The 27646-nt window shown below is 35.0% G+C and overlaps 1 protein-coding gene across 2 annotated transcripts; it reads left to right on the top strand.

Moving 5' to 3' along the window:
• Positions 1–26180, top strand: FGF7 (fibroblast growth factor 7). 2 transcript variants are annotated; one of them, XM_041469143.1, is made up of 4 exons: positions 1–176; positions 1077–1271; positions 24758–24861; positions 25251–26180. In XM_041469143.1, exons 1-4 carry the CDS (start codon positions 137–139, stop codon positions 25443–25445), a joined length of 534 nt encoding a protein of 177 aa, XP_041325077.1. In that variant the 5' UTR covers positions 1–136; the 3' UTR covers positions 25446–26180. The 2 variants fall into 2 exon arrangements, with proteins under 2 accessions (XP_041325077.1, XP_041325076.1); XM_041469142.1 differs by lacking the exon at positions 1–176 and having other exon boundaries at positions 986–1271.
• Positions 26181–27646: the final 1466 nt, after the last annotated feature.

Here is a 27646-nt window from a genome sequence, read left to right as displayed (position 1 = left end):
CGCATAAGCACATACACACCATCTCTCCAGCCTGTTGATTTATGGAAACAATTATAATTCTGGTGGAGTCTTTCTGAGCTGAGAAAGTTTGTAGCTACAGTAGAGTGTCTCATGTTGCAAAAAGGAGACAACAGAAATGGAGTACTTGGGTATCCAGCTCTTATCAAAAGGAACAAGTAAGTTATCTGTCCTTTACAAGATTATTCAACAGTTTCTAACAGCTAATAACTTGTTTTTATTTCTATATGCTAGATGCTAAGAAAAGAATTAAGAAAACTATTTCTACTAAGAAACTGAAAAGGGTAGGAATAAAATCACAGGGCTAAAGCCATGAGATCTGTTTTGAAACCTGAACTAGAGAAAAGTTATATGATAGATTGTGCTAACAGTAGTATAGTTATGAAGTAATGAGGAGAATTTTATCATTCATGAGAGTTGAAATTAATCAATAGGAGATTTTTGGAAGGACTTAAAACTGAAGAGAGAACTGTGTTTATAATGAGTGTAAATGTCTGGTTATGTAAAAAGTTGTATGAGAGATATCTATTGTGTATGCATTAGCATGTTTTTAAAAATGAGCTCAGCATGTCATGTATTTCTGTGTAGTACTTTTCATTAGCATAATGTATCCTTGCACGTTTGTAACAATTGAGCATAAAGACTTACACATGCACCTTTTCTCACAGATCTTTTACTTTCAGTGCAAGCAGCAAATTCAAGTAGTAAAGAAGGTCACAACAACAAAGGTTTTTATAACTTGTGTCTTTAAAGGATATTCTGACTGAAGAGATATTTAAGAAGCTCTTCTATTTCGCCATTAACTATTAAGGAATAACGATCAGAATTCTAGAAGAGGGAGCAATCTCACTTAAATGAATCTGTAACTCGTAAAGACAGAAGGCAGGTCGGTGACCTAAGAGCAACAGTCTACTTGAGATTTAATTTTCATTATGTTGTTCATGAACACCCAGAACACTGCACTATAATGCACAAATGGATACTGACATGGATCCTGCCAATTTTGCTCTACAGATCATACTTTTACATTATCTTTCTAATGGGCACTATATCTTTAGCTTGCAATGACATGACTCCAGAGCAAATGGCTACAAATGTGAACTGTTCCAGCCCTGAGCGACATACCAGAAGCTATGATTATATGGAAGGGGGGGATGTAAGAGTGAGAAGACTTTTCTGTCGAACTCAGTGGTATATGAGGATTGATAAAAGAGGCAAAGTGAAAGGGACAAGAGAAGCAAACAACAACTACAGTAAGTACTATTTTTGCTTTTCCTAAGTTTTTAGAAATTTATACATCATTGTTTCCTATTCCTTGATTTACCATAATTCCAAAAGAGTTTTGTATCGTGTACTGACCATTGTGTAAAACGAGTTTTCCAATTAATCGCACAGCAGGACATTTGCTATTGATTTTGAAATGCGTCATTTTAAATACTGCATTGTAGATCTGTTAATGTATTAGTTACAGCTGGGAACTATTAGCAAACAGAGAGCCTATTTTAACAAGTGAACTAAGGTTGCATGTACAAAAATGTATAGCCACCAACTCTCCTCATAAAATACTCCTGAAACATTAAACCACATTTATATAGAGCACAAACTACCTAAAAGTTTGGTGTGTTTGAGTTAACAATTAAAACACAGAAATACTAGAAAGTTATGGAAAGAATTATGTAAACTCTCTTGCAAAATCTTTTAGATAGTTTGCCAAGCCAGGAACAAAATCTATTATAGTTTCTGCAGTTCATTATTACAATGATCATAATGCTGAAAAAATATTCTTCCCCTTTCTTCCAAAACCATGACTCATCTAGAGAGAATGGACATACAATATTTTATGAAGCTGTAGCGAACACAAATTCTGATCTGGAAAATTAATTGTTGTACTAATATGTATTTTCCACACAAATACCTATATAATCTTTGATTAATATTTGAAGACATCAATTTTTACAGTCACTATTTTTGCCACTTTGTCTTTTGTGTTGTTACAAATGTATTGTTTATTTAGAGAAACGTGGCATCTGCTTGAAAAGGCATTACTTTATTAAGATGCAACAGGAAAATACATAGGATTATACTGCACATTTCAAAACAAAATTATTAACAAAAAGGGGCTGGGGACATGCTGGTCTAGTGTTTAGAGACAAATAAAAGGACAAATATATTCCCAAGAATGCTATTTAAAAATGATTTAATTTCTTGTATATAATAGTGTGCTTTTTATAATAGCAGCAAAAGAAATGCATAAATCAAACTTCAAGAACTGTTAGTGTGTTTGAGCCTTCAGCTGAAGCTGAGTGCTTGTTTCCTAACAGAGCAGCACTTTCGCGTGCTACGCGCCTGGCTAGTGGGCTTCATAATTTATTCCTTTGCTTCATGACTACATTAAGAGCTTGGCAACTTGTGTGGCTAAAACTGCATTGACTAATGTTACTGTTTCTTTTAAAATTAGTTTCCATATGTCTCCTTTCTTCCTACACTATTACATAGTGAATAACCATACTCCTCTGAAAGACAACACATGGCCAGCAGCCAACTAAATTATTTGGTCCATATTCAAGAAGACTCCCTTCGAGTTTCAGGAGGGCATTGCTACAATAGAGATCCATAGGAGTAGTTTTGAAGTGAAGCTGTTCCCATAAAAAAATCACGGGAAAAAATGTTACTGACTGTTGAAACTGATTCTTCTGAATTAATGCAGATAAGTGAATATTCACAGTACCAAATTTTTTTCTCTTATTGTTTACAAACACATTATGACAGCATCTAGAGCTAAGTAATTTATTATACAGAGTTGCTTTTTAGATCCACGATGCTTAAGTAAAACTTTGTTAGCAATTTAGCATTATTTCAAATTCAAGCAGAGGTTCTCAGTTCTCTGAAGGATCCCATTCTGCTTAAGCACATTAATAACACCTATAAACATTCTGTAGAGCCCGTTATAGAACACCACATCCTCTTGTGCCAATGATGTAGTCTCTTGCAGTTTCCTGAACACTTAATGATAATTTAGTGATGGTAACTAACTATTACAAATTACAGAAAGTCAAACTTGAGTCACTAAACCCTTACGTTTACATTGCAGTGGAAAAAAAAAACCCAATCATTTTTCTGGTAATTGCAATGAGTATGATGAGAAAACCATTACAATTTCATTTGGTTTATCTGGTCACTGATGTGCACTGTGATGAGCTGCCTTTAAATTAGCAGAAGTATGTAGGAACTTCATACATCTTAACTTTAATTTATCTATTGTATCTTAAGGAATAACATCCAAATGCTTTTGTTGAACAAGTATATAGGCAAATATAGACAAAGAGGACTAGAAAAATGTGAACATTGGGAATCTGGATTTTCTGAGAAACTAAAGAAATTAGTACAGTACAATATTATGGGAACAGTTTTTGTCATACCCTTTGCTCAACAAAGATGTAAACAGCCTTTCTGATAATGTGCCTATGGCTCTCTACTAAAATCAATAATCATAAAGAAAATTTTATTATATGAGGGGGCAAAAAGCAAAAATAATGCCCACCTGGACTAGTACACCTTACCTAAGGAAAAAAAATTAACATTAGAAGTTTAAAGAGGCTATTTTTATCCAGGTTCTCTGAAAAGCGTAATTTTAAAACCATACAGATGAAAAGGATGCATTTCTGTGTGTTCAAACATTCCTGTTCCATGATTTCTGAAAGTTAGTAAAAGGTAAATCAAACCTGTTTCTTAGGATGGAATGCCAGAACTGCTGCAGTCAAACTGATCAGTGGACATGAAAAGTATTGCTCCAAGAGGTTTCTTCTCATTTTATCCCAATTTTCCACTTACATAATAAATAAAAGGAATTCTTTTCCCTTTTGAATTTGCTAATTTGTGCTACTAAAATACAATATGAACAAAATAATATTTTTACCGCTCATAACATAGCTTCATGAAGGAAGCTGTCCTGACAGCTCTGTAGATCAAGTGAGCTACTTCTTTTCAGCCCATGAGGTGTGAAGCATGAATATTGTGAAGAACAATCTTCACACTGAGAAATGTCTGTAGAAGGATAACTTCATCACAGCTTTGGCAAATGCCAAAATTCATAGAGGTTGTCTTACCAACTGGAACTATAAGAACACAAAGATGGTGAGGAATTAAAGTCTTTGTATTTCAAACTTCTCTAATTACAGAATAAATATATATACACCTACTATGAAAGTAACAGCATAAATAGTGAAAGTGTTAAATTTTCTAAGGTTTTCAATTAACAGCCACTGTATTAAATGTGTGTGGATTCAAATTTCACATCAGAACTAAATACTGAACCAAATCTTCACTCACCAATTATAAATAATCTGTATGTATCAGATTTTTATTGCTAAAAAACATTAGAATTTAATTGCTTAGTTACGGAAATATGTGTGTGCTGTTTCAGTGCAAGCTAACTGCCAAATCCTGTTTACAACAGTGCTGACCTTGTTAGGTACCCAAAGAATATGGTTCTGTGCACATTTCAGAAAGCAGTAGAGCCTTCTGGTGGACATAAAGGTGATAACTCAAGAGTGAACTAATCAAATCAGAGGACAGTGATCTCCACTAAGTAGAGGAAATCAATTTGCACCTGACAGCTTTGCTTTCAATCTGAAAATTAAATGGCAGAGGGACAACTGAGAGTCACCCACTGAAAAACTAAATCAAGAGTTAGGCAGCAGCCAAGAGGTTAGGTCACCCAGAAAAATCTGTCATTATTCATAAAAAAATTTCTCATTTACAAAAACTTACTATAACTTGCCAAAGCCTAAACCTTTTTAAGAAAAAATAAATTCTGCATCTTGTTCAAGGAAAAGAATCTAAGTGGGCACACAAAATGCACTTTCTGAATTCATGATTGTAAAATGTGAGATTGACTGAACAAATCTTGGAGATAACAAGGCAATTTGCTAACTCTTAATCTTTGATAGAAAAATAAATCACTCCTTATCACTGTTTACTCCTGCCTTCATTTCAATTTGCATTTCAGAATTTTGCCAGATTTAGTTAATTTTGTTCACAAAAAAGGCAGCAAAAATCAGGGTTTGTTTTGACTCTATCCAAGAGGATTTTTAACTATGACTGGATGATGCTTTAGGACTTTCCATGCTCTGTTGCCTTTGGAATCTCATTTTAAAGACTTCAAAGGGTCTCTTAGTTACTAGGAAAGCCTTCCCGGAACCTGATTCCTAACACGTCTGATCCTATCATATTCCACGTGTGCTCTAAACCCAGAAAGTGCCTATTTCCTCTTTTTTATCAGTGGGTAAAGCCAACCAAAGAAAAAGTAGAGAAAGTAGTCTAGTGAGCTCTTGACATAAAATGGCTGAAATCTTGATTACAATTTTATCTTGGAAAACTACTTCTATTTTGACCACAATCCAAAAAGCCAAAGTTTCCAGCAATATTAAATGAACTTCAACTCAGTTTTGCTCAAATGTAAACCCTAGTTGATGACAAAATACACTTCATGCACATCTTAGTGGTTAAATATTCTAACTTGCTTAGAAATCAGAATTACTTCCACTAGCATTTTATATAAGCTTCTTAGCATAAAACAAATGTAAGTATGCTATATTACTGTATAAATTTTATTTCTGTTGCTTAAATACATATTATATAGATGAGCCAAGAAGATTCAGCTCCTGAAAATCAGGTATTTCAAGACAGATCTTGATGGACTAGATGCAGTTAAGGGTTATGCATGTTCCAGACAAACAGAAAGTCTGTCTCTGCAACTGCATTCTTGGTTTTTCAAGATACTGTGGTTCAACCAACACTTTGGTGCCAGAAGAACACAAACCTTCACTAACATGGAAGTGGTTTTGCTTCACATTAGAACTCTGCTAGTCTTTCCAATTATAACAGAAAGATTTAATTCAAATGGAAATATAGACGTATCCTCTCAAAACCTAACCTACAGCACCAAGGATGACTTTCTCTCCCACAGTAACTAAACAAACCTAATAACCAGACTCCCCTGCTGCCTCTCCAGTTCTTTGTCTGCCAGAGGGGGTACCCTTAAGTGTCAGCCAGCAGAGAGATCTATGCCTATCCCTCAGCCTATGCTTTATCACAAATCCCAGGTTTTCCCCCTCAGCTGCTGATCAAGATGGGTTTTAGCAAAGATGCAGGTAACAGAAGCAGCTGAGTTATACCGGTCTTACAGCTTCTGTTGAGTTTTTTGGTGAGTGTAGCATTTGGGGAGGTGAGAATAATCAGGGTGTGAAGTTTGAACAATTGCAACAAGATTCTTCAGTCTCACCTATCAACATCCAGATCACTGCTCAACTGGCATAGTATAAGAAGGGTGCCACAGAACAAAATTAAAACTGTTTACAACTTCTGAATTTACCTCCTGAATCTTCATCACCTTGTCTGTTCTTAGGCACTTGCCAGCTGAAAAAAAAATGTGTAAAGCCAGACGGTAGCAGTTTACACTCACTTTCCTCTCACTCTCATGAACAAAAATGATTGCATAAGCTCTGTGGGGGAAAACTCAAACCTCTGGCCTCAGGCCCAGGCAGCAGCTCCACAAGTTAACATACACCAACAGGGCTATGCCTGCCTGGGGGAGCTTCAAAACTGAGCTACCATCAGTCTGAGCAGCGACAAAATCTGAATCTATACACACTGCCCTTACTGATTCCTTTGACCTTGATACACCCTCATACTCCAGCTGTGACTTGGCAGTTTTTCTGTATCTCTCAATAGTAAAATTTATCAGAAATGAGCAATAGTGCACTTTTATAGAACGATCAATCAAATTTAGCGGCCAACTGCAGAAGCAGTCACAGGACACATAAGATAAATTGCAGCTCCTTTTCCCCCACAGTTTTCCCCTCCCCACATTGTTTACAATTTCTGAATCTCCAAAAAATTCAGTGTTGTATCATTAAATATGTTACTGCTCCATCCTAAAGAAAATGTGCTGAAGTGGCCCTGACCTGAAGCTCAAGAGACTTGAGCCTAATCCAAACTTCTAAGCAATTTGCTTACAGACTTTGGGAAAATTCTTCAAACTCTCTGTGCCTCTATGAAAAAGAATTATTCACCTCTCTGTAAAGAGCTTTAAAAGTATTAGTGAAAAAACCTTCCAAACCACAAGAGAATTGTGTGCTAATCTTATAATAATTAAATAATTTGATAATAGAACATTAATTGACTAACTGAAAATGAACTAAAAGTCCTGAAATCAGTAGCTAGACAGAGAAACACAGAGCTCAGATGAATCTTAAAGAAGCAATTTCCATACCAGCAAATAGAATTTGGTATAAAATTTCCTTATACAGTTAGTCTTGCAAAACAAAGCCCAAACCCAGATATTCCCCTTCACAGCACCCAACTTTCTGTATAATTTGAGTATCTGAACATGATTGTTTCAGATTTCTAGGATCCTGGAATACACAACAGAGTTGGCTTTCCTCCCCATCTTCCTTAAAGCTTAGGAAGACCAAGACATCCTAAACCATATAATTACACTGTTCCACACTACAAGATCTATCAACTACCAGTATATTTTGGAACACGTTTCTCCTCAAAAGAGAGTAAGTTTAGGCAAATGTAGGCTGTTACTCTTCATGGGTGGCACACTGCTTTTGTTGCATAATTGACTGCCTATGACTATATTTGGCAACTGTATTTCAATTGTCTTGTTTGACCTTTGACATTATTTTTAAATCTGGATATGAAAGAAAGATCAAGTTAGCCTTCTGGTGTATGCAATTTAGAAACATTATTAATAAAAAGTTAATAGTGAAAATTTTTATGGCAGTAACATAATAGAGGTTAACAATCATAGCACTGAATTGTCACACTTTAAAACTTTCATAACACATGACATCATTTATTCAAATGGAAAAAATTCTTTGTAACAATTGGTGCTGAAAAGTTAGAAGTGGATATTCAAGATGTGGCCCACAACTTCATGAAAAGACACCAAAGAAGCAATAAAAATACCAATGCAATCAATAGGCTCTTTTGACTATTATTTAGCTTTTAAAACAAAGAACAAAACCAGGATGAAGTTATTAAAGGGTCTAGATACTCTGTTCAAAACACTGAAATCTTCCTTCTGCATCCAGTTTTTTTTCCAAATTAAGCCCAGGCAGAATATGGATAGATCAATTCAAAACTACAAATGAAAACAGCAAACATGACCATTCCATGGCATTGATAAACACAGTGACTTCAACAGGGACCAACACACACCACTCATGTCCATCTCTTCCATAATGAAACATTTTGAATACCCCCATAACCTGGGGGATTTTTCTTTTTAAGGTGTTTCTTAGCATTAGTACGTCCATTTTTGGTAAGGTGGCTTGCTTCCTTTTAAATGTGTCAGCAGACACTGGGAGGTGCTATAGACTATAAAAAGAAGGTGATCAGACTTGTCCTTGGCTATTTTGATACCTTGGGTTTTTAGCAATTGTCTAACTAGAAGGTATTGTATTTCAAAGCAGAAAAAATAGCCCCAACTGTTAAAAAGAAGCATATTTTCCTTAATAACCTTGCTAATTGTATAAGTTTTATTATGACCTTGAAATGTCACATGGGATTTTATATTTCAATCAAAAGAAAATGTTTACAGGGGGAAAAAAAAAAGAGATAACTTTTTGACTGTTAAAACACAGAAATTCTTTTAGATGAAATGTTATCTAGAGCTGAAAAAATATTAGAGGGAAAAAATAACCACAGTCAACATCAAATTTGGAAAAGGTTGTATGTGAATCTGTGCTGCTCAGGTGAACTGGTGCCGTTGTTCAGTGGCTGTTTGTGTGCACAGCTGGAAGGCAGTAGCAAACATGGAGTTTTACATGCCAGGTGTGTGGAAATGCTCACTGCAAGAGCTTGCTGGCGTCTTGTATAACACATTCACAACATGATATGGTGATGATAGACTTGCCCTTTGAGTGGTCTACATGAACTGTAAGGGTGGCAATGTTCAGTCTCTCAGCTAGTCACTAAGCAGATGGATTTGGGAGAGAATGCTGATCTAGTCAAGGGAAGAAGGCAGCAAACAGTGGAGTGATTCCATCCAGTGTTGTGTAGGTCCTTGTGAAAACAAGAGCTGTATTCCCTGACAGAAACTCTGAAGTAAACCAGAAAGGATAACTGAATCCTGGAGAGTGCAGTCAGTACTAACACAATAGGAAACTGCAACTTTCACCAGCTTTCAAAAGCAACTTAAACTCCACCAAGCTAATTTATTTCCTTTGGAATAGCCCAGGCAGCTTGGGGACTGCACATAATGTGCAAGATGATACACAGAAATCCAAGCAGTTTTTGAGTGCTTATTGGTGACACTTTACAAGAATTTGGGGAACTAGCTATGTAAATCCAGCACAGAGTGATTCAAATAATGGAACTTGTTTGATAGAGCTGCCTTACAACAAGGGAGATTTACGCTTGGGAAAGGCCAGCACAAGATCTCCCTCAGCAGCTGCCCTTCATGCCTGCTTGTAGGAAAACTGCACCTGAGAAGTCCTGAAGTCATCACAGCCATGTTGCTTCCCAATGCTACAGCAAAAAATTGTAATAGTACCTTTACATAAAGACAGGAACAAATACCTGTGCTCAGTGAGATTCATCCCAACTGAATTCCACATATGGCAGGGGTGCCTGCATTAGTTCAGCACCATCTTAGCAATACCATACTAGACCATAGCACAAAAAGAATTCACTGCCATGTACATCTCTGACCACATCTGAACTGAAAATGTGACAGAATTCACACAGCACTCTGCCTACAAACATTACTACTAATCAAAAGCAAAATTGTATACAAGTGCTTTCAAACTAACTGGTGACAAAAAGCCATTCTTCCCATTTAAATAAGCTCCACTCTTCTAACCAAACTTTTGACGTTTTTTACTGAGCATGGAGATTCCACTTAGTATTTCCAACAAAGACTGAAAACCAAAACCAAATAAAAGGTACATAATTCCCAGGGCAACCAAGTTCTTTAGAGTACTCTAAATGACTGCAAACCAGTCATAAAAAAAAAAAAGAGAAAAATTTATTAATGCCAAAATGATGATTCCAAAAAGACAATTCACTCAGGAAACAAAATACCACATCAGGTAAGGGACAACATAAGAACTGTGGCAAAAACCGCAGCAGGAAATGGGTGGAAAGCCTCTTCCCTGTAAGGAATCCTCTCCTAACTGCTGGCCAGCTACAAGGGCCTGGCTCTGCCCTCCTTCCTCTCATTAGTAAGAGAGGAATCAGGTACACAGGTGCTTTGAATCTCTTGCTCTGTTTTGCATCCTGCCACCCCATCTGTACTGGCACTGCTTCACGGAGCTGAGCATTCCCTCTGAGCATCTGCTTCAGCAACAAGAAAAGCTTTCTTATTGAGGCTGTGAAAGACAGTCTGGCATGTTCTTCTACCTCACTAACAGTGCAACAGCCACATATTTGGGTGAATTTGTGTTGGACTTTGTAGTAGATATTTATTAGTTCATCTATTTTGAGAGTAGACTTAGGAGAGTCTGCTCAAATTATAAAGTAAATGGCAAGAGTCCTAGGCCACTTATACTCGTCTCTTTAAATGCCTTTTAAATTGAGCAATGAAAATAACACAGCTATTAATAAAACAAAGCTTTTAGATTATTACACACCAATTTCAATCAGTATGTTTATATTAGCAAACTGGCACTCAGCCTCCTTTACCAAATATCAAACTAAAATTACTTAGCATGCCTTCATTTCTGATTGCACCCTTATGTGACTTGGGAAATTCAGTCTATATTACTGAAGAGAACTATCATGCAACAAAACTAAAGAAAAAAAAAATTACCACATCTTTCTAGGAAACTATTACCACATATTTCGCAGAAATCATGCTCTGTTGACTTTTTAGCTAAGCAATACAGTGTTTTGAATTTGAATTCCTCTAATTTAGTCATTCTTCTAGGACACATTATGATGAAAACTTCTGAAATGGCACTTTAATCCAGAGGGAACACTGGAAGCAAAACCAGTCTATACCAAAACCATAAAACTACCATTAGACCAAAAGGAGAATTTTCAAATTATTCATAACATGCAAGACAAACCCCGCTAATTTAGTTCGGTGATGAACAGCCTAACTCTGATCCAGGGAGATTATTTAAGAGAAACAAATTAGTAACAATGACTATATCATAAAAGCAGAAATTGATCTAGTGATAAAAGATATATTTATCATAATTATACTGAGAAATTATTGGAGAATTATTCAGAACTGTCCAACATTTGAAATGGAATACACTTCTATGTTTGTCAAAACAAGACTTTTTCTTCTTAGATAACAAAATATTCAGTAAACACAAGTAAGTACTTGTACACTGTCCTTTTCACATAGGATCTGTAGACAACACAGAAACAGCTCCCTAAAAGGGCTGACCCAAGGGACTACTCAACTACTCAAGGGACACTTCAAGCTACCTTAAAAAAGGGCAAAACTTAAGCCTAAACCTCACAGCATATATATGGTTCTTACATTTCTACATCACTTTAGGTGATATCTACAAAAATGTGCAAGTTGCCACTGTTATGCAACTGTGTGAGACAAAAATAACAGAACCCATGTTTTCTGACTTTGTCCTAATCACTTTTAAGTGATAGTCTTGTATACATAAGATAAAGACACTTTTCTCCTCCTAGGGCTCAATTAAAATCATGACTGCCATTACAAAAATCTTTTTTCCCTTTCTTCCTCTTCACATTACTGTTCACTGTTTTCTGTCTGTGACATAATTTTGTTTAGGGTATCCTTATTCATGTATGAGAAAACAGAATAAATATTAGTTTTGTACAAACTATTTCCCCAATAGACTACCCAGATTCCAAAAGCGGTCACCTCTTTTAAGGTGATTTAGAAAAATGAAGAATATTTATGTCTGTATACAGCACTGTAAATATTGAGGATTTTGGATCACAATTTATTATATTGTCTTGTTCATACTTCAACAATGCAGTTCTGGGTGTTTTCAGCTGAACTGAGCTTAGCAAGAATTGTTTGTTACAGTGCTTGTTTCCCGAGTTCACTCTCCAACACCAGACCCGTCACAGCAGGATGGTTCCTTTCTTTGTTTTCCTCTTAAGAGCTATCTGGCAGCTGCACCCCAAACTAGCCTCTGTCAGTGGATTCCTAAAGAATTCTGCATACATCATCTCTTGTAATCACATGTGCTGCAATCTATATCACAGGTGGTATTGCACAAAAAAGGCAATTTTGAGCCCTGTCAGACCGTGCCATATTTGTTTCATTAATTTCAATTCCTATGTGAAAAAAACAATTCCCTCTCTGTGTGCATGGTATTTGATTGAAATAAATTCTCAACAACACAGAGATGTAATCAACATGAGAAAGCAATTGCCAAGAAGTACAGCATTAGTGCTTTCCAAAAAAAAGTCAAAATATGTCTTTTCTATTCATAGTGACTTAGGGATGAACTATGGAAAACTATCACTGATGGTCTAAATAGCTGCTGTTGAAAGTAAAGAATATTGCACAGCTGGGGAGGAGTTAAGTTACTGACTAGTGGAAAAGCTATCTAATCCTGTGATTCATTAGGAAAAGTTTGCTCAAGAGTTGAAAGACCCATATTAGGAAAGAGACAAATACATGCCATTTGTAAAAGTCTGGCTCTACTGAAATCAGTAAAAGTTTTGTTACTGATGCCTATCCATGACTGAGGAGTTTATTTTAAAATATGGCAAATAATAACTATTGCTTCTCCAAATCCATGTGCTTTTACTTTAAGATATCGTTTCATAACATTGGTAATAAATACTGGGCATAAAGGAAAATGAAATTCCTGTTCCACTATTAATCTCTTCCTGACTTTGAAGTCAGAATGACTTCTCTGTCTTACCAATATCTATGTAGGAGTGATGCTGCTATCGCTATTTTTTCTACTTAAGATATGGTCTGAAAAGTGCAGGACATCAGAATATACCAATTTAGGATACTCAAAAAATAGTTAGCTGTCCCTTTTCAAATAGATGTGCAAATTTATATTTACATATGAACGATATAGCTGGAAGTTTATTCTAATTTTTCTGACCTGTATTAAAATCCCAGATTCACATTTCTATACTGACTAAAAACCGATACCATTTATAGTGAATATATAGTCAATAGTAGAAGTACAATCTCATTTTGTGAGATTTTTTTCCACCATAGAACATTTGCATTTACATATGAATCAAGAATATTGATATTGATATTGATGGGGGAATTAAGGTGGCACAAAAAGACAAAGTTAAGAACTGCAGAATTACTTTGTTTCATTTTGTGTGGTAAAAAACAACCATCATCTCAGCAAACTTGGGTAGTGTTTTCCCAGCTCTTTGCTGCAATACAGCTGAAGTCACAGATATTTTTATGCAAAGAAAGAAAAGGTTTCTTCACCACTTTAAATGCTTGGAATAGCCATAATTGTTTCAGTCAGAGCAAAAAGCATAGCAAATCCTTTACTAAGAACAGGTTTTCTTTATATATTTTAGAACATACCACCACGGGCACAGCCAAGCCCTGTGCTCTTTTAACTGTACACTCTTCAAGGCAGTTCAAAAATTTCCTGCTAAGTTCAATGTTATGGAGTCACTATTCTTTTATGTTGCAAACATTAGGAGAGAATAGTACCATAAGGAGTAGAAATTATCATAAATGCAATGCAGGCTCAAAAAAGGCTGTCAAACTGAGTCTGCCAATCACAGAATTATGCAAGCTTAATGCAAATCCACCACAAAATAAAAATGTAAGAGTTGAAAACCCTTTATTTGCACATGCAGCATGTGCTACCCAGTCCAGATTCTTATATTAAAACCGCACTAACAATTACCTGAGTCATCTAATTTTATAAGCCTATGGAAGAAATCTCATTTTACTCTGCTTCCTTAAAACGAACATTTTATTCTTCCCTTCTTGAACAAGGTCCTTGTTCAAGCCCATTACTGAAATGTATGTTTTCAAATATCTACAACTCACAGACCAGCTGTTTCCCAGATTTTAAAGGGGTCCATATATTCTGCTACAGGTTGCTTATGTAGTACTTCTGTGGAGCTCATCAAACTTCCATGACACCACTACATATAAGAACAAACTGTAGCAGAAAAAATTGAAAAGTGGAACATTCTCAAAGGCTCCTGACTGAAGCTGTTCTCTAATGCTTGAATGGTATGAAATCTGCCATTTGTTTCAAGGTCAAGAGAAAAGTATGTCTTTACACTTACGCCAATGCACAGCACTGTTGTCCATCAAATAGGTCGGTTGATTATCATCAGAGATGGAAATCTGGAATTCCACCAATATAACAATATGGATGCCAGAATGGATCTGAATTTAAGTTATTAAATCCTTTAACAGACTGGTCACAGATATACAGTCACTGTATAGTGATACAGCAGAACCCGTGTGCTTTGAGAGCTAAGAAAATGAAGTACTGCAGTCTGCAGGCACAGTAGAGCTCACATCCTTCCTTAGGCTGCTCAGGGCCACAAGAGATTTCCCTTAGTTAAAAAGAAATGTAAAGGTAAAGGTAAAGGTAAAGGTAAAAGCAAAGGTAAAAGCAAAGGCAAAAGCAAAGGCAAAAGCAAAGGCAAAGAAAGTGAAGCGGTTTCTACCATATTTTACATGCTCTGGTCAATTGAAAGAATACTTCATGTGGAGTTCTTGGTGATAATGCAAAGGAACACTGGTAAGACAACAATGCAGCTTTCTAACTTCATAGTTGCCATTTTTTATGTTCCCTCTATATATCTTTAGCTAATATAAACTGATAATTTAATTAAAATAAATATAACTGTGCTGATTCACACATGGGGATATAAAAATTAGAACAAAAGCAATGGGAAACTGGATTATGTACAACCAACAATATACTAAAAATTTGTTAAAGTTAATTAAAACATTTAAAGAAATATAATATAATTTGGCTAATCCTATAATCTATGAATTGTTCAGCATTTATTACTTATTCCATTACTTTTTTACATTAGCTATGACTGACAACTTCTTGTCAATATAAATCACACTATTCTATCACAACACACTGGAATGTCAGTACTAGAGCTCTGATTTCTCCTTGCAGGGTACAAGTAACTGTCACTAAAAAGTGAGGCCACTATTCCTATTTAATGCAAATAAAGCAAAGCACAGAAAGGCTGTGGACTCTAGAAAATAGAAAATGTTTACATTATTCTAGTTGAAATAGTTTTCTCACCGACTTCCTGATATTATGCACCTGGACAAAAGTTAGAGTGTGCATGGATACCTTTTTTCACTAGGTTCAAGATGGTTACTCTACATCTTAGCATTTGCAGTCAAAACTGAGAAGAAGTCCAGATTTTCCAACTAGTCAATTGAGCTGAATTAAAAAGTCACATAAATAAATACAGAATAAAAGAGAAGTTTGGCTGCAGCTCCTACAGTCTACTTGCTCTGGTAATAGCAAGTGGTCCTGTAGCAGAGGAACAATTTTCTCTGCTGGTGCTGATGCTGCTGTTTTTCTCAGTTTTGGTATAGAATTGTAAAGCAAGATAAAAACTAAGGGTAACAACTGGATGACAATTACACATTTACAAATATCTGGCCATGTAAACAGAGAGGTTTCAAAGTGCTGCCTGTGTGTAATAGCAAATATTCTATTGATTTCCCTAAAGTCAGGCTTCCAGTCAGGCTTAAATTTTAGACAGGTAAAGACAGGGTGTTTACCTGAAGGAAGGAAATTAATTACTTTAGGCAAAATTAAGACAAGGAATGACCTAAGCTATTTGAAAAAACAGCAATGGTAGGATAATTGACACATGTTTTGATCCATATACTGAGCAAGACAGGAGAAACATCTGCTACAAAATCCTAATTTATTTATCAGAATTGAATTAGATTATTAGATTGGTTTTGATTTTAAAGGGGTTTTAATTTTCTTCTTCTATTAGTTTATAATTTAGTCTCTGGTCTTATACAGATTTTGAAAGTTCAGCCAAATCTAAATTATTTGTCAGCAGCAACCAGAACAACTTGAGCGGCCATACATATAAATATATGTCCGGTAGTGTTTTGAAGGCAGGAGTGAGCCAGCTGGTTTCTATCAATTCCCACTCTGCTAGGCAACAAGGGGTTAGTACAATTTTCTTAGCAGCTTCTTGCATTTTGTACCTTGGAAGGAATTACGTAGTGCCTGCTTGTGTTCTTCTAGACACTGTAATTGATATATTTAGATATCCAACTTCAGCTGTTCCTGCACAAAATAGCAGATCTGATGTGGAAATGGAAATAAAATCTATGCAGTTGGGCACTGCTTGCCCTACATTTTACATAACTACTGAGAGTGGGAAAAGATGTTTCTCTTCAAGAGGGATTGCAGTGTTTATGACTGAAATGAGCTCTTAACTACGTGAAACAAAATTTAACTGTCTAAAATTTCAAACCATTTAAAACTCTTTGCTTCTACACCATAGGCCCCTCAGGATATCTTCAAGCTCTAGAATACTGCAGCCACCTTCTTTATTCTGCAACCACTTTCTGAATTTTACTTATTTTAAATAATTTTGGTTATTGGCTATTTCTGGGACCACTTTCACTGTTAAAAAGTGTTTTACTATATATTTTAACTGATAACACATTGCAGAATGTCATTATGATCAATCTACAGGAATTTAATATTTGCTTTTAATGATTTGTCTCAACGATATATAATTTTAAGTTATCCTCAAAGAGCACAGGAAGGCAGTTCTTAGATTCAGTTTCTCCCCAGAATATGGCTCTACTCTTCCTCTTGTCAAGCCTGTTTCAGGAACCAGAAAAACTGCCACAGGAACAGCTGGAGACAATACACAGAATAAAGCAGCAAGGCATTGAGCTCAGGGAAAATTGCACATAAAAAGATCAGATTCTATGTTGGATTTCTTTTTGCCCTGTTTAGCTGAATAAATCCAGCACCCCTTGCCACGTTATATTTAGGCTGATTTTGCAACTGCCTGAAGCCAGTTAATACAGGTGATATACAAGAAATGCACCTGGATTTAATGTTCCTCAGAAGACAATTCAGAGAATGAAATACTTGTACATGGAAAAGGCACGTTAACATGCACTCCTTTTTTCTTAGACAAACAGAAGAAAAAGTATTCTATAGAAACAACATGAATAATTTCATGTCTACTGTGATCACTAACTCAGGAAAGGAGCAAACACAGCTCATTACCAGATGAAAACACAAACTAGCATAATAACGAAAATTCTGTAAAAAGACTAAGTAATCTATTTAAAGACTTTTGCATTGCGGAAGAATTTGAAAAACAGGAGGCTGTGGTCTTATGTGGAATTTTCCAAGTTCAGATAATCAAAATAGCTGTAGACACTGAAACTGAATCTGGGAAGTTTTCCACCTTTAGTTGGATATATCTTATTTTGCTTTGAAAAGATTAATAAGCAACATTTTACATTTACTTTTGGTATTTTGAGTCTACATTCTGAAAGTCTGCAGAGCTTGAAAGCATCATTTATTTTACTAAAATCGGCACAAAATATTTAAATACTAGAAATAGCCTTCATCTGAGCAGTAGGGAAAGCATTTGTTGTACAAGTTCAACTCTAAAGTATTAAATCATTAATTTTATTACTGCTTGGAAACAAGTACATTTTGTAAACACTCATTCCACTCTTTTTTTCCATTTTTCATATCAGTAAATTATTAATGCTGTAATAAAAGATCATTTTTTCAGACTGAGGATTAAGACCTGAATTTTACATGACAGTATTAATTCTAAAAAATAATATTATTCTTCATTATAACCATATGTTTAGCTTCAGGGCAGTTTTTATTGGAGGGAAATGTAGTTTCCTGCAAAAATGAGAAATGACTACATGCTGTCTAAGAGGCTGATCAAGAAAATATTTATAAAAAGCTGTGGAGATCAGCAAAGAAAAGACTTCTAATAAGTTTAATGAGACATTCCCAAGAGAAGGACTGCCTGGGGCAGCATGTTATTCAGTTGTTACTATGTACTGCTATTCACAAGTCACACCTTGAAATTGAAAAGCTCCATAACTTTGCAATCTAGTTTAGTGAAAAATGTCACACCTTTTGGTTCTGAAGATCAAATCAATAGAAATATTGGAAATAGAGTGGTCTGAATAGCTAATGTTCAACAGAGACATCCACAGAAGGCATCAGTTTAGAGTCAGAACATTCTACACCAACTCTTACTATGCCACCATTTTCAATGAAGAATGAAGCATTTGATTTATAAAACTATCTCCTAACTCAGCAAAATTAACAGAGAGTTAATACAAAACTGAGGCAAACCAGGTTGTACAATAAGGAAAAATACTTGAAAATTTTAAGGTATTTCTCTTTAGCAATTATTAATTGCAAGAGGGTCAATGAAATTCTCACTCCAGTAATTAGGGGAGGTAGAATTTACGGAGTGCTATAAACTGATGAGCACTGCATTACATTTATACACTTTGAAAAATAACTAAAAATAGATATTATGGCTTTTAATATTTCCCATTGCAGAACAAATGTGTTAAGTTTAAAGTAAAGAGGAAGGTGTATTTCCAAACATAGTTCAAACCACACTCTTCACTTTACACTACAGTATCAGCCATCCATGGTTGGAAGGATAGATTATAAATCTGATGATGCATAAGAAACTGTGTAAATACTTTGAACAATGCAGACTTAAGAGTGGAACTTGGCTTACCCCTTCCTTTTCGGCAATAAAGGTAAACACCCACAAGTCCAAGTACACATGCAAAGAACAGATCTTGTAAGTAAAATAACAGCATTTCTAAACAATCATTTTAGTTCCCTGTTGCATCTTCCCTCTTGTGTTTGGTTCTTATTTTGCCTTTTTTACACTGTTTTCACAGAGTTATCAAGTTAGCAGTTTCTTTCATAAACCTTGACATGGCTCATAACTAACTTATCTGTCAGTTGTTGACTATCACCAGGACAATGGTTTATCATAAAGTTGTTGCATCTAGCAATCCATGTATCAATTAGTTTGTATGACTGGAAAACAGTGGAGATATCTGTGGACAAGGTAATGTCAAATAAAGAAAATTTAAAATAATAATCTAATGGAGTACAAAAAATACTTTAATGGACTTCTGTTTAGCACGTAGTTGATTTCAATACAGTAGGCCTCCTCTTTGTGCCCAATGAAATGCAAAAGGGTAATTAAACATCAGCTACTTATACTTAACCAAACGTTCTGTACACAAACCAAATGTTGTAAGCAAATCCTGCTGCTCGAGGATGCTGAACACTGAGCTGCAGCAAGTCCCCAAGGAATACCTCTCTATCCTTAATCATGTTTCATCGGACAACTACAATTTTTCCTGCTTGGAAATTACACACAGGACAAACCCAGGAGTTTTGAGTATTTCTCCATGATATCCAGATGTCTGGCATCTCACTGAAGCAGTAGCTTCAACTGCTCTCCTGAAAATCCTTGACAGATCCATTATTTCTGTTCAGATCATTTTTACAGCCATATCCATATTTCAAGTGCTTCAGAGACTCTACACATGCACAGCAAATGCACGCATGGATACGGCAAAAAGCCCCTGAAGATCTTTTTTAGATCTATGCTGTAAATAACAACATATATGTGTTTATGATGTAATTCTGAGTACCACAAGAGGAAGACAGAAGAAAGTGATAGTGAATGTATGTAGCAACTTGTTTTCTGTTAATTAATTGTTCATTAAAATCACATCCACAGACAGAAAATTCCTGGTGCGGAGAAATCTCCTGCTTTGTAACATATTGTAACATATTTTAACATATACCTGTACATTTATTTCTACTTTAAAAGCTTATGAACAGGAGTTCTGTGAGGTACCATCTAAGAAACTCCTTTATTCTCTTGCTAAGAAAGTACTCCATATAAATGCAAATTCTGCTTTCTATCAATTTTAATTTAATAATAGGGAAGGGTAAAAATTAAGTCATATTACAAAATACCTTAAATCAAGACCTTTATTTGCAGTAATTTTTTTACTGTTAGTTTTTATATTTGAGAGAGAAAGAGCACACAAATGTTTTTACCTAAAAATGAACTTCATGATGCATCTATTTTAAAATATTAAGACTCAAAATAATTAAAATGTACAAATACTTTACAATATATGCACTATATTAAAAAAAAGGCATATAAATATTTCCTGAAACAAATTACTTTCAAAATTATCCAATAAAAATATTCATTTCACTGACAAGATTCTTCTGGAAAAACATTTAAGTGTAATACACCAGCTATATACTGTGCTGGCTTACCAAATGCACACACGTACCAGTAACAGCATGAAAGTTTTCCAAGACTGACCATCACAAACCATATTTTCTGGCTTTAAGAGGCACAAACATTAACTTATTAAGTGCCAGAACAAAAGAATAAATTAAATTATTATCATTAAACAGTGCCTTCTAAGCAAAGACGAGATAATTTTTCTTGGCCTTGAATAATTTGCAAAGGTCATTTGAATTCATAAATATGTACTCCAAATTCAATTAATGAGAAACACAAGTTAGTGAAATTTAGAAGTCACATTTTGTTTTGACTCATTTTCCATCCAAGTCTTCTCTGCCCCTCTGTCCCTATTTAAGATTTCACATATTTTATTTTTAAAGACAATTCTGCTGAGGAAAGAGTGTTTCACAAACACATTCCTACAAGTGCTAAACTGTCAGTGCCAGCCTCCCTACCCCTAAAAATCATCAACAGACTGCTTTTTTTCAACTTCACTGCAGAGAGCCACAAGAAATAAAGTGCTGTACGTATCATATGTGCTCCCACAACACACGTACCCGGCAGAACAGAAAAGTACTGGGATGAAATTGCTGTCAGCTTTCTGGAAAATATAATGGATGCCAAAACATCTCTTTGAATGAATGTCTACAGACACTGTGACTCTGGCAAACTGAGGAGCAGTGAGCAGAAACCTTACGTGATAGACATTGAGGGGATACCTGCAACATATGAAATGTCTGGAAACAGCTGACAGGGGACTGAACTCAATGTGTGCTTCCCAGAATCTTCCTGAACAATCCTGGCATACTGGGGCAGTTCCCTAGAACATGAAAAGAGATCTCCCTCTGTGGTTCTGCTGTCCCTCCTCTTCCAAAAGCCCCCTGAGAGGTTATACCTGCCCATGGGATCTTCAGGCATCAGCAGCACTTACTGGATTCCTTACAGCTCTCAGGAGCCAGAGCTGCAATTGCTCTTTCAGCCTCTTAGCTCACAAATGAGTAAAGAGAAATGCCCTGATTTTGCTAAATCACAAGGTTCTTGCTACTTTGTTATAGATAAGATGCTTTTATCAAGGGTATTATGGGCAAACATAAAGAAACTGCCTATTCAACTGTGTCTGCATACTGATGGAAATTACTTCAATCTAGTCTAAAAACAGTTTGTGTAGCAATAAAAGCAAAGATTTGGTTTAACAAATACAATGTCAGTGTGTTGTAAAAGCAAAAAGGAGTGTAACAAATAAAAGGAAGATGAAAATGCTGATTTGAAAATATTAATTGAATCAGAAAAAACACTTAATATCAGGAAATAAAAACAAAATTATCAAATACTACTTGCCCGGAAAGAATGTGACAATGTGACAATGCTCAATTTTATAGCAATCATATAACTGAATGCCATTTTTCTGCATAAATTTCTGAGGTATTGCCCTGCCATTCAGGCTACAGTTATGGAAAAAGTCTACACATAGAAGTGTCTGCTTCTAAGTATTGAGGAACTGTCATTCTAGACCAAAATGTCAGGAAACTCAGCTCATTAATGACAAAACCTGATACACATTTCACCCACTGAAACTGTTGTGTCAGCCTAAAGGCTTGTTTTGTTTATTTTCTTTTTTTTTCTACTGGGTATCAACTGTGTGTTATTTCATTTGTACCAAGTGGTTCCAAAAACAGCTGCCACCATCCATAGGCATCTTTTCCAAACTACAGCCCATCTCTGCTGAGAGTCTTTTACATACACCAGAGTAATTTCAGCTCTGTAGGAAACTTCAGTCACTACAGGAATTTTAATCTACATTTGATACACTGACCATACAACCATATAAAACTGTTTGGAATTTCACGCTGATTTTATAGGAAGTACAGTTGTTTTCAATTTTGGATGCCCATCTCTAGGTTGTTTTTTTTACTTTTCCTAGCTTTAATCTGATTTCTTTCCCAGTTACTATGTGGTATACTAAGTCTTCTCTTAAACCTCTTCCAAACTTCTCTGGGGATGCTTTAGATAAAGCAACTGAAGAACACAGTTTACATTTTAATTTTGAAATCAGGGATATTTAAGACCTTGTTGAAGCTTGACCTTCTGAATTTCTCCTCATCAACATCTTATTCATTTAAGCAAGCCTCTAGAGTAATTTTGGTTGCTAGAGTATGAAAAGAGTATTTCAATGAAACAATCTATGTATAAGAATTTTCTCTTTCCCATCCTAGCTTGATGACTTATTTCTTTTCATGAATAGATATTGAAAGGATTAAACACCTTTACTTCAAAAGGAAGCACATAAGAATAGACCTTTTCGTTTAAGACAAGGAAAGACACGGATGTCTCAACTGTGAATAAAGTAGAAGAACAAGTACCCCAAACCAAAATAAAGTAATTCCAACAATTTAGTCACAATCTACTTCAGGCAAAAAGAAAAACCTAAAAAATTAATGTAAAAATTGTAACAATAATAATATTGCTTTGGACAAAACTTTTTGGCATTTCCTTTTTTAAAGCAGTAAGATTTCTTACTACTGTAACTTCAGCCAACATCAGCTTACTCAAGGAAATCTCAATTCCTATTAGCATGATTTGTTTTAAAAAGTAATTTTAAATCTTTCCTTTTTAAAAATTCTGTATAAATAGAAAACTCAAACATAGACTTTTTTTAAAAGCTCCCCTTAAGTTAATGGCCAGCAGAGGCAAAAGAACAAATGGATATAAGCTGTCACTGAAGAAATGCAGATTGCAAATTACTACAAAGTCTTTAGCCATTAAAATAAATCAAACTCTGGAACAGCCTTCGGCAGAAACACTGGGGGCAAAGAAATAACAACTCCAATTTAGTATTGGCAAAGTTTATGAAAAGAGAATTATCTGATGCAATTCCCAGGCTAGCAGAGCACTGGACTTGATGACCCAGAGATCCCTTCCACTGTTGTGTTCTTTGTTAGGCTAAATGCAGATGTTCATCTGTTTTTTAGCCTCACTGTGGTTTTTCTAAAGTGAAATTTAAATGATAGTTAATATAATTTTTGTAAGTTTCGGTTACAAATTACCCTTTGTTACAACTATTGCTAGGCCTGCAGAAGAGTGGAACTTGTCAAAGAATTCTAAAAGCTTTACTTAAAAAAAAAGCTGACTTAGCATTATAGGGAAGTACAGAAGTATAAACACTCTGAGCTGAATGCCCAGCAGTGCAGACATCACTGGAGAGGGAATTGATCTGCAAAAGAAAAAAGGACGAAAAATATACTCATACTGACACACCAGTAATATCAAGGAGAAAAGGAAAACAACACGAAGGAAAGCAAAGGACAAGAGGAGATAAAAATGTATAGGGAATGAGAAATATCATAGTTACTTAAGGCCTTTCTTAAAAACCTAACTAACGAAAAACCATTACTGTGTGGCTGTGAAAAGTCAATGCCAACTTGAAAGGGAAAAAAAAGGAAATGTTTCGTTAAAGAGGAAATTCAGGTGATAATCTAACACATGCCTCTCTCCCAGCTCCCTCACTTGTCTCCCCCATGCTTAGCTAGCTCTTGCAATTTGCCTCAAGTTGGCTGCCTTTGAAAGACCCCATTTTGGAGAAGGAGTCACAGTGCAGTTGCTATGGCAGAGTTCTGCCAGTGACTCAATATTGAAAGAAATAGCTCAAACTCAGATACATAACTCAAAACTATTGCTTAAGAAAACATTAATAATATTTAAGCTTGAAAACAACCTGGTGTTCCTTAATAACTTGCATAATCCCCCTGCCTTCACTTTTTTTCATATTAACAAAAGAATATTTTTTATGTTGCAGGTAACTTAAATGTATCATAGTGACTACAGAAGAGTATTGCTGATATGTATCAGTGAGATGAAAATAAATCAGGTTATAGAAAACAACACTAAATGTTTTCTGGTTTTGAATAAATAAGCTCTCAGGACAGCCTTTAATGATTTTCAAATACACGTATCTTTACAGCTCCGGTCAGTCATAAAAGCACACGAAGGTCAAGCAAATACTTTATCTTATTTAAGACACTGTGGTCTGTTTTCTGTCACTCGCAAGTTCTAAGGTTTACACTCTTTCAAGGGGATGATACTGCTACACAAGACTTCAAAATAAAGGCTTTACACAAATTCTGTGAACCTTGATGGCTAACTACATATTCCAAATGAAACCCTGATCCTGATAAATTCTAAGCTACACTGATTTTCTGAAAATAGAGGAATTACTTATACATCACAACTTCAATATATACTTAAAAATGACCACCATACAATTTTAAAGTGGCTCTATGCAGACAAGATCACAGAGGTAATTTTTACAGTTTATCCCTTTCTTCACATGAATACACATAATTTTTCTGTTTTCCAAGAATAAATTCAATAAACATGGAAATACTACAGAATATTAGTTCAAGGAAACCTTCTGAGTTAACTGGAGAACAACCGACCATTTTACAGCCCTTGCTGTGTACCTTTGCAGGTATTCTAGAAATCCGAACGGTGGCAGTTGGAATAGTGGCAATCAAAGGAGTGGAAAGTGAATACTTTCTGGCAATGAACAAGTCAGGGCGACTCTATGGAAAGGTATGGATGCAAACTTCTCTTATGTGTACATCCCTACAATCTCAGAGGTATTTTGAGATGTAGCATTTGAATGGTTTTCTATAAAACAGATTCCTAACTAAGTAAAATGTATTCTGCACTTATCCCATGCATCCCATATTAGGCTTTTATGTCCATTTAATAAATTCAATGATTAGGTCTTATATACATCTTCAAAATTTGGAATACTAAGGGAGAATATAGAAAGCTAGAATATTTAATACTCAGATTTCAGAGGCCAAATTTATTTATTAAAATATTCCTTATATGCAGGCTCTATAATGCCTACTCTTCACCCATCTTCCCTAATCTAAGTATTTAAAAAGACACTTGTACTTGCCTTACCATATTTTATTATCTACTCTCAACAGAAAGTCTGCAACGAGGACTGCAACTTCATTGAACTGATTGAAGAAAACCATTATAACACGTATGCTTCTGCAAAATGGACACACAAAGGAAAAGAGATGTTTGTTACACTAAACCACAAAGGGGTTCCAATGAAAGGTAAAAAAACAAAGAAAGAACACAGAGCATCCCACTTTCTTCCTCTGGCAATATCCTAATCACAAATGATCTATAAAGAACTAGTTCCAGCAGGAAGATTAATTTTAAGAAGACTGTTTGACAAGATACCAAGAGAGGCTGGAATACTACTGAGAAACTGAACAAGCTGGACTTGCGCATTTATGTTTATTTTTAAGAGACTACACGAAAAAGATTTGAAAATATACACAAAATCAGATTTACTAACTAAAAGTTGTAAAAAATTCTAAAGAGCTGTACAATCATTATCTAAGTCATTGTAACTGGGTAGTTTCTTAAATTAATTTACCCTGAAGAATAAGTCATTACTTGATTATCTGATAATATTTTATTTAAAAAACTATCTGCTTCTTAAATATGGCTGCTATAATAATAATAAGCAGATGATAATGTTGTGTAAAATATGTCAGACTTTAAGGCTGCTGGAATGAGTTGTCAGATTATCAAGTCAATAGAAAATGTGGAGGCTGAGCAGTATTTTAAATACTTCCCCCAAGAAACTCATATCCTATACATAAACTATATGATCAAAAAAAAATATAATCTTGTAAATGTTTATTGTTGTATTCAGATAAGAGAGTTAGTTTGGACAAATTAAGTTTACTCTAACACAAAATGTTCCTATCTATTAATGAAACAAATACCTAATGCTGCTCTAAAAGATGTTTCAAATAGTGTATGTAAAATAAAAATAGGAATAAATAATGTACTTCATCTCACTTTTCACAAATTAACATTTTATATAACAATGAAGCAAAAATTCAGACATATTAAGGTTTTTTATGTAACATATCCTATCTTTTGTATAATTCCTGTTAGGGCATACAGCTTTCAATATTGTTTTTCCATTCTTATACATGCTTTTTCTGTTGTTACAGCATTAAACTTTATTTTAAGTTGTATTTGAACTTTATTGTTTTAAGTTATTTAAATGTTATTTATAAAAAAGATACTTATTAAGCTGCATCTGTTTCATATGCCTTTAATTCTAAAGGAATAACAAAATGGTCTGGCTGAGATGCATGAATTTTTTTCTGTGACCAGACACAAAGCCTAGTACACAACCCTCCTGCCAACATACATTGGATGGCAGACAAAAATGACAGCCTGCAGCAAATCACACAATGGACATCTCAAAAGAAACAATGCAAAAATTTTAAAAATCTATGCCACATACTCTTGATAATTGAATTACTGACATGCTCAGAGTTATGCCAGGTAAAAGAAGGTTACAGTTCCAGCAGGCACTGTAAATAATCCTAAGATGGTAGAACCTCCAGCCACAGATACAGAAATACGTGCAAGCCTGCGTGACTGACTAGTTTGAAACTACAGCTAAAATCACTGTGACCTGATAAACAAAAGACACCTTAATTTTCTAGCTATGAAAGTGCTCAACTAAGCCCTACTTGATTTATGCCTTATATCATTTAATTCAGTTTCCCTACACTTTTTCTTGGGTTTGTGATAACTGCACTTAGATAAAGATCACCAAAAACTAGCTAAAGCAGCTGACATGACTGGGATGGGGTCAAGTTAGTTAAAAATGGTCTTAAATGTTTCCGTGTTATGCATTGAATAACAAGTATCTAGCGTCAACCATTTCTCCCTACATGAAACACTTTCATTATAAAAGCATTCACAGAAAATGGCAACAATTTCCTTTGACAAATATTTAGTTTTTTTTAAAAAAAAGTTGTTTAACAAATAGTGCCATTTGAAAATCAATTGTGATATTTGCAAGTCAAAAATGAAAGAAAATATAAACAGATCCATGCAAAAAAAAAAAGTGTCAGTACAGCTCTATCAGTAAACCTTCACAGTGCTTTTGCTACTTTATTTATTACTTGTTCACTGAACACAACAGACTGTACTATAAAGGAAGCTTTTTTGCTGGTACCGCCCTGCACTACTTTCCGTGAATATTTAAACAGTGAAACAAAGCTCACACTTATGATCAACATTAACATATTAGCAGAAGTTTCTATATCTAAACTAGGTTAGCAGAAGCTTTGAAATAAAAATTAAAATAACAAAACCCCATTAGGATTGTTTGTGCTTAAAAGCTTTACTGAAATTTTAATTAAAATGTATGTATGCACGTTAATATATAAATATATATGTAAAAAACCATAAAACCAGGTGCAGACAGGCTCCTTTAAACAATCTTGTGATTATGTAATTCAAGAACATAGAAATACAGTCAAACAAATCCTGAATC

This window comes from Pyrgilauda ruficollis, unplaced genomic scaffold (assembly GCF_017590135.1).
Source record: "Pyrgilauda ruficollis isolate IOZ18807 unplaced genomic scaffold, ASM1759013v1 scaffold23, whole genome shotgun sequence".
Classification (NCBI taxonomy): domain Eukaryota; kingdom Metazoa; phylum Chordata; class Aves; order Passeriformes; family Passeridae; genus Pyrgilauda; species Pyrgilauda ruficollis.
This window is presented reverse-complemented; position numbering and strand designations above follow the sequence as displayed.

What these genes read in the sequence shown, in the direction of transcription:
- FGF7 (XM_041469142.1), top strand. Translation starts at nt 986, where the DNA reads ATGCACAAATGGATACTGACATGGATCCTGCCAATTTTGCTCTACAGA. An exon ending in AGAAGCAAACAACAACTACA is followed by an intron (nt 1,272 to 24,757) that starts GTAAGTACTATT and finishes GTACCTTTGCAG; the next exon opens with GTATTCTAGAAATCCGAACG. An exon ending in CAGGGCGACTCTATGGAAAG is followed by an intron (nt 24,862 to 25,250) that starts GTATGGATGCAA and finishes TACTCTCAACAG; the next exon opens with AAAGTCTGCAACGAGGACTG.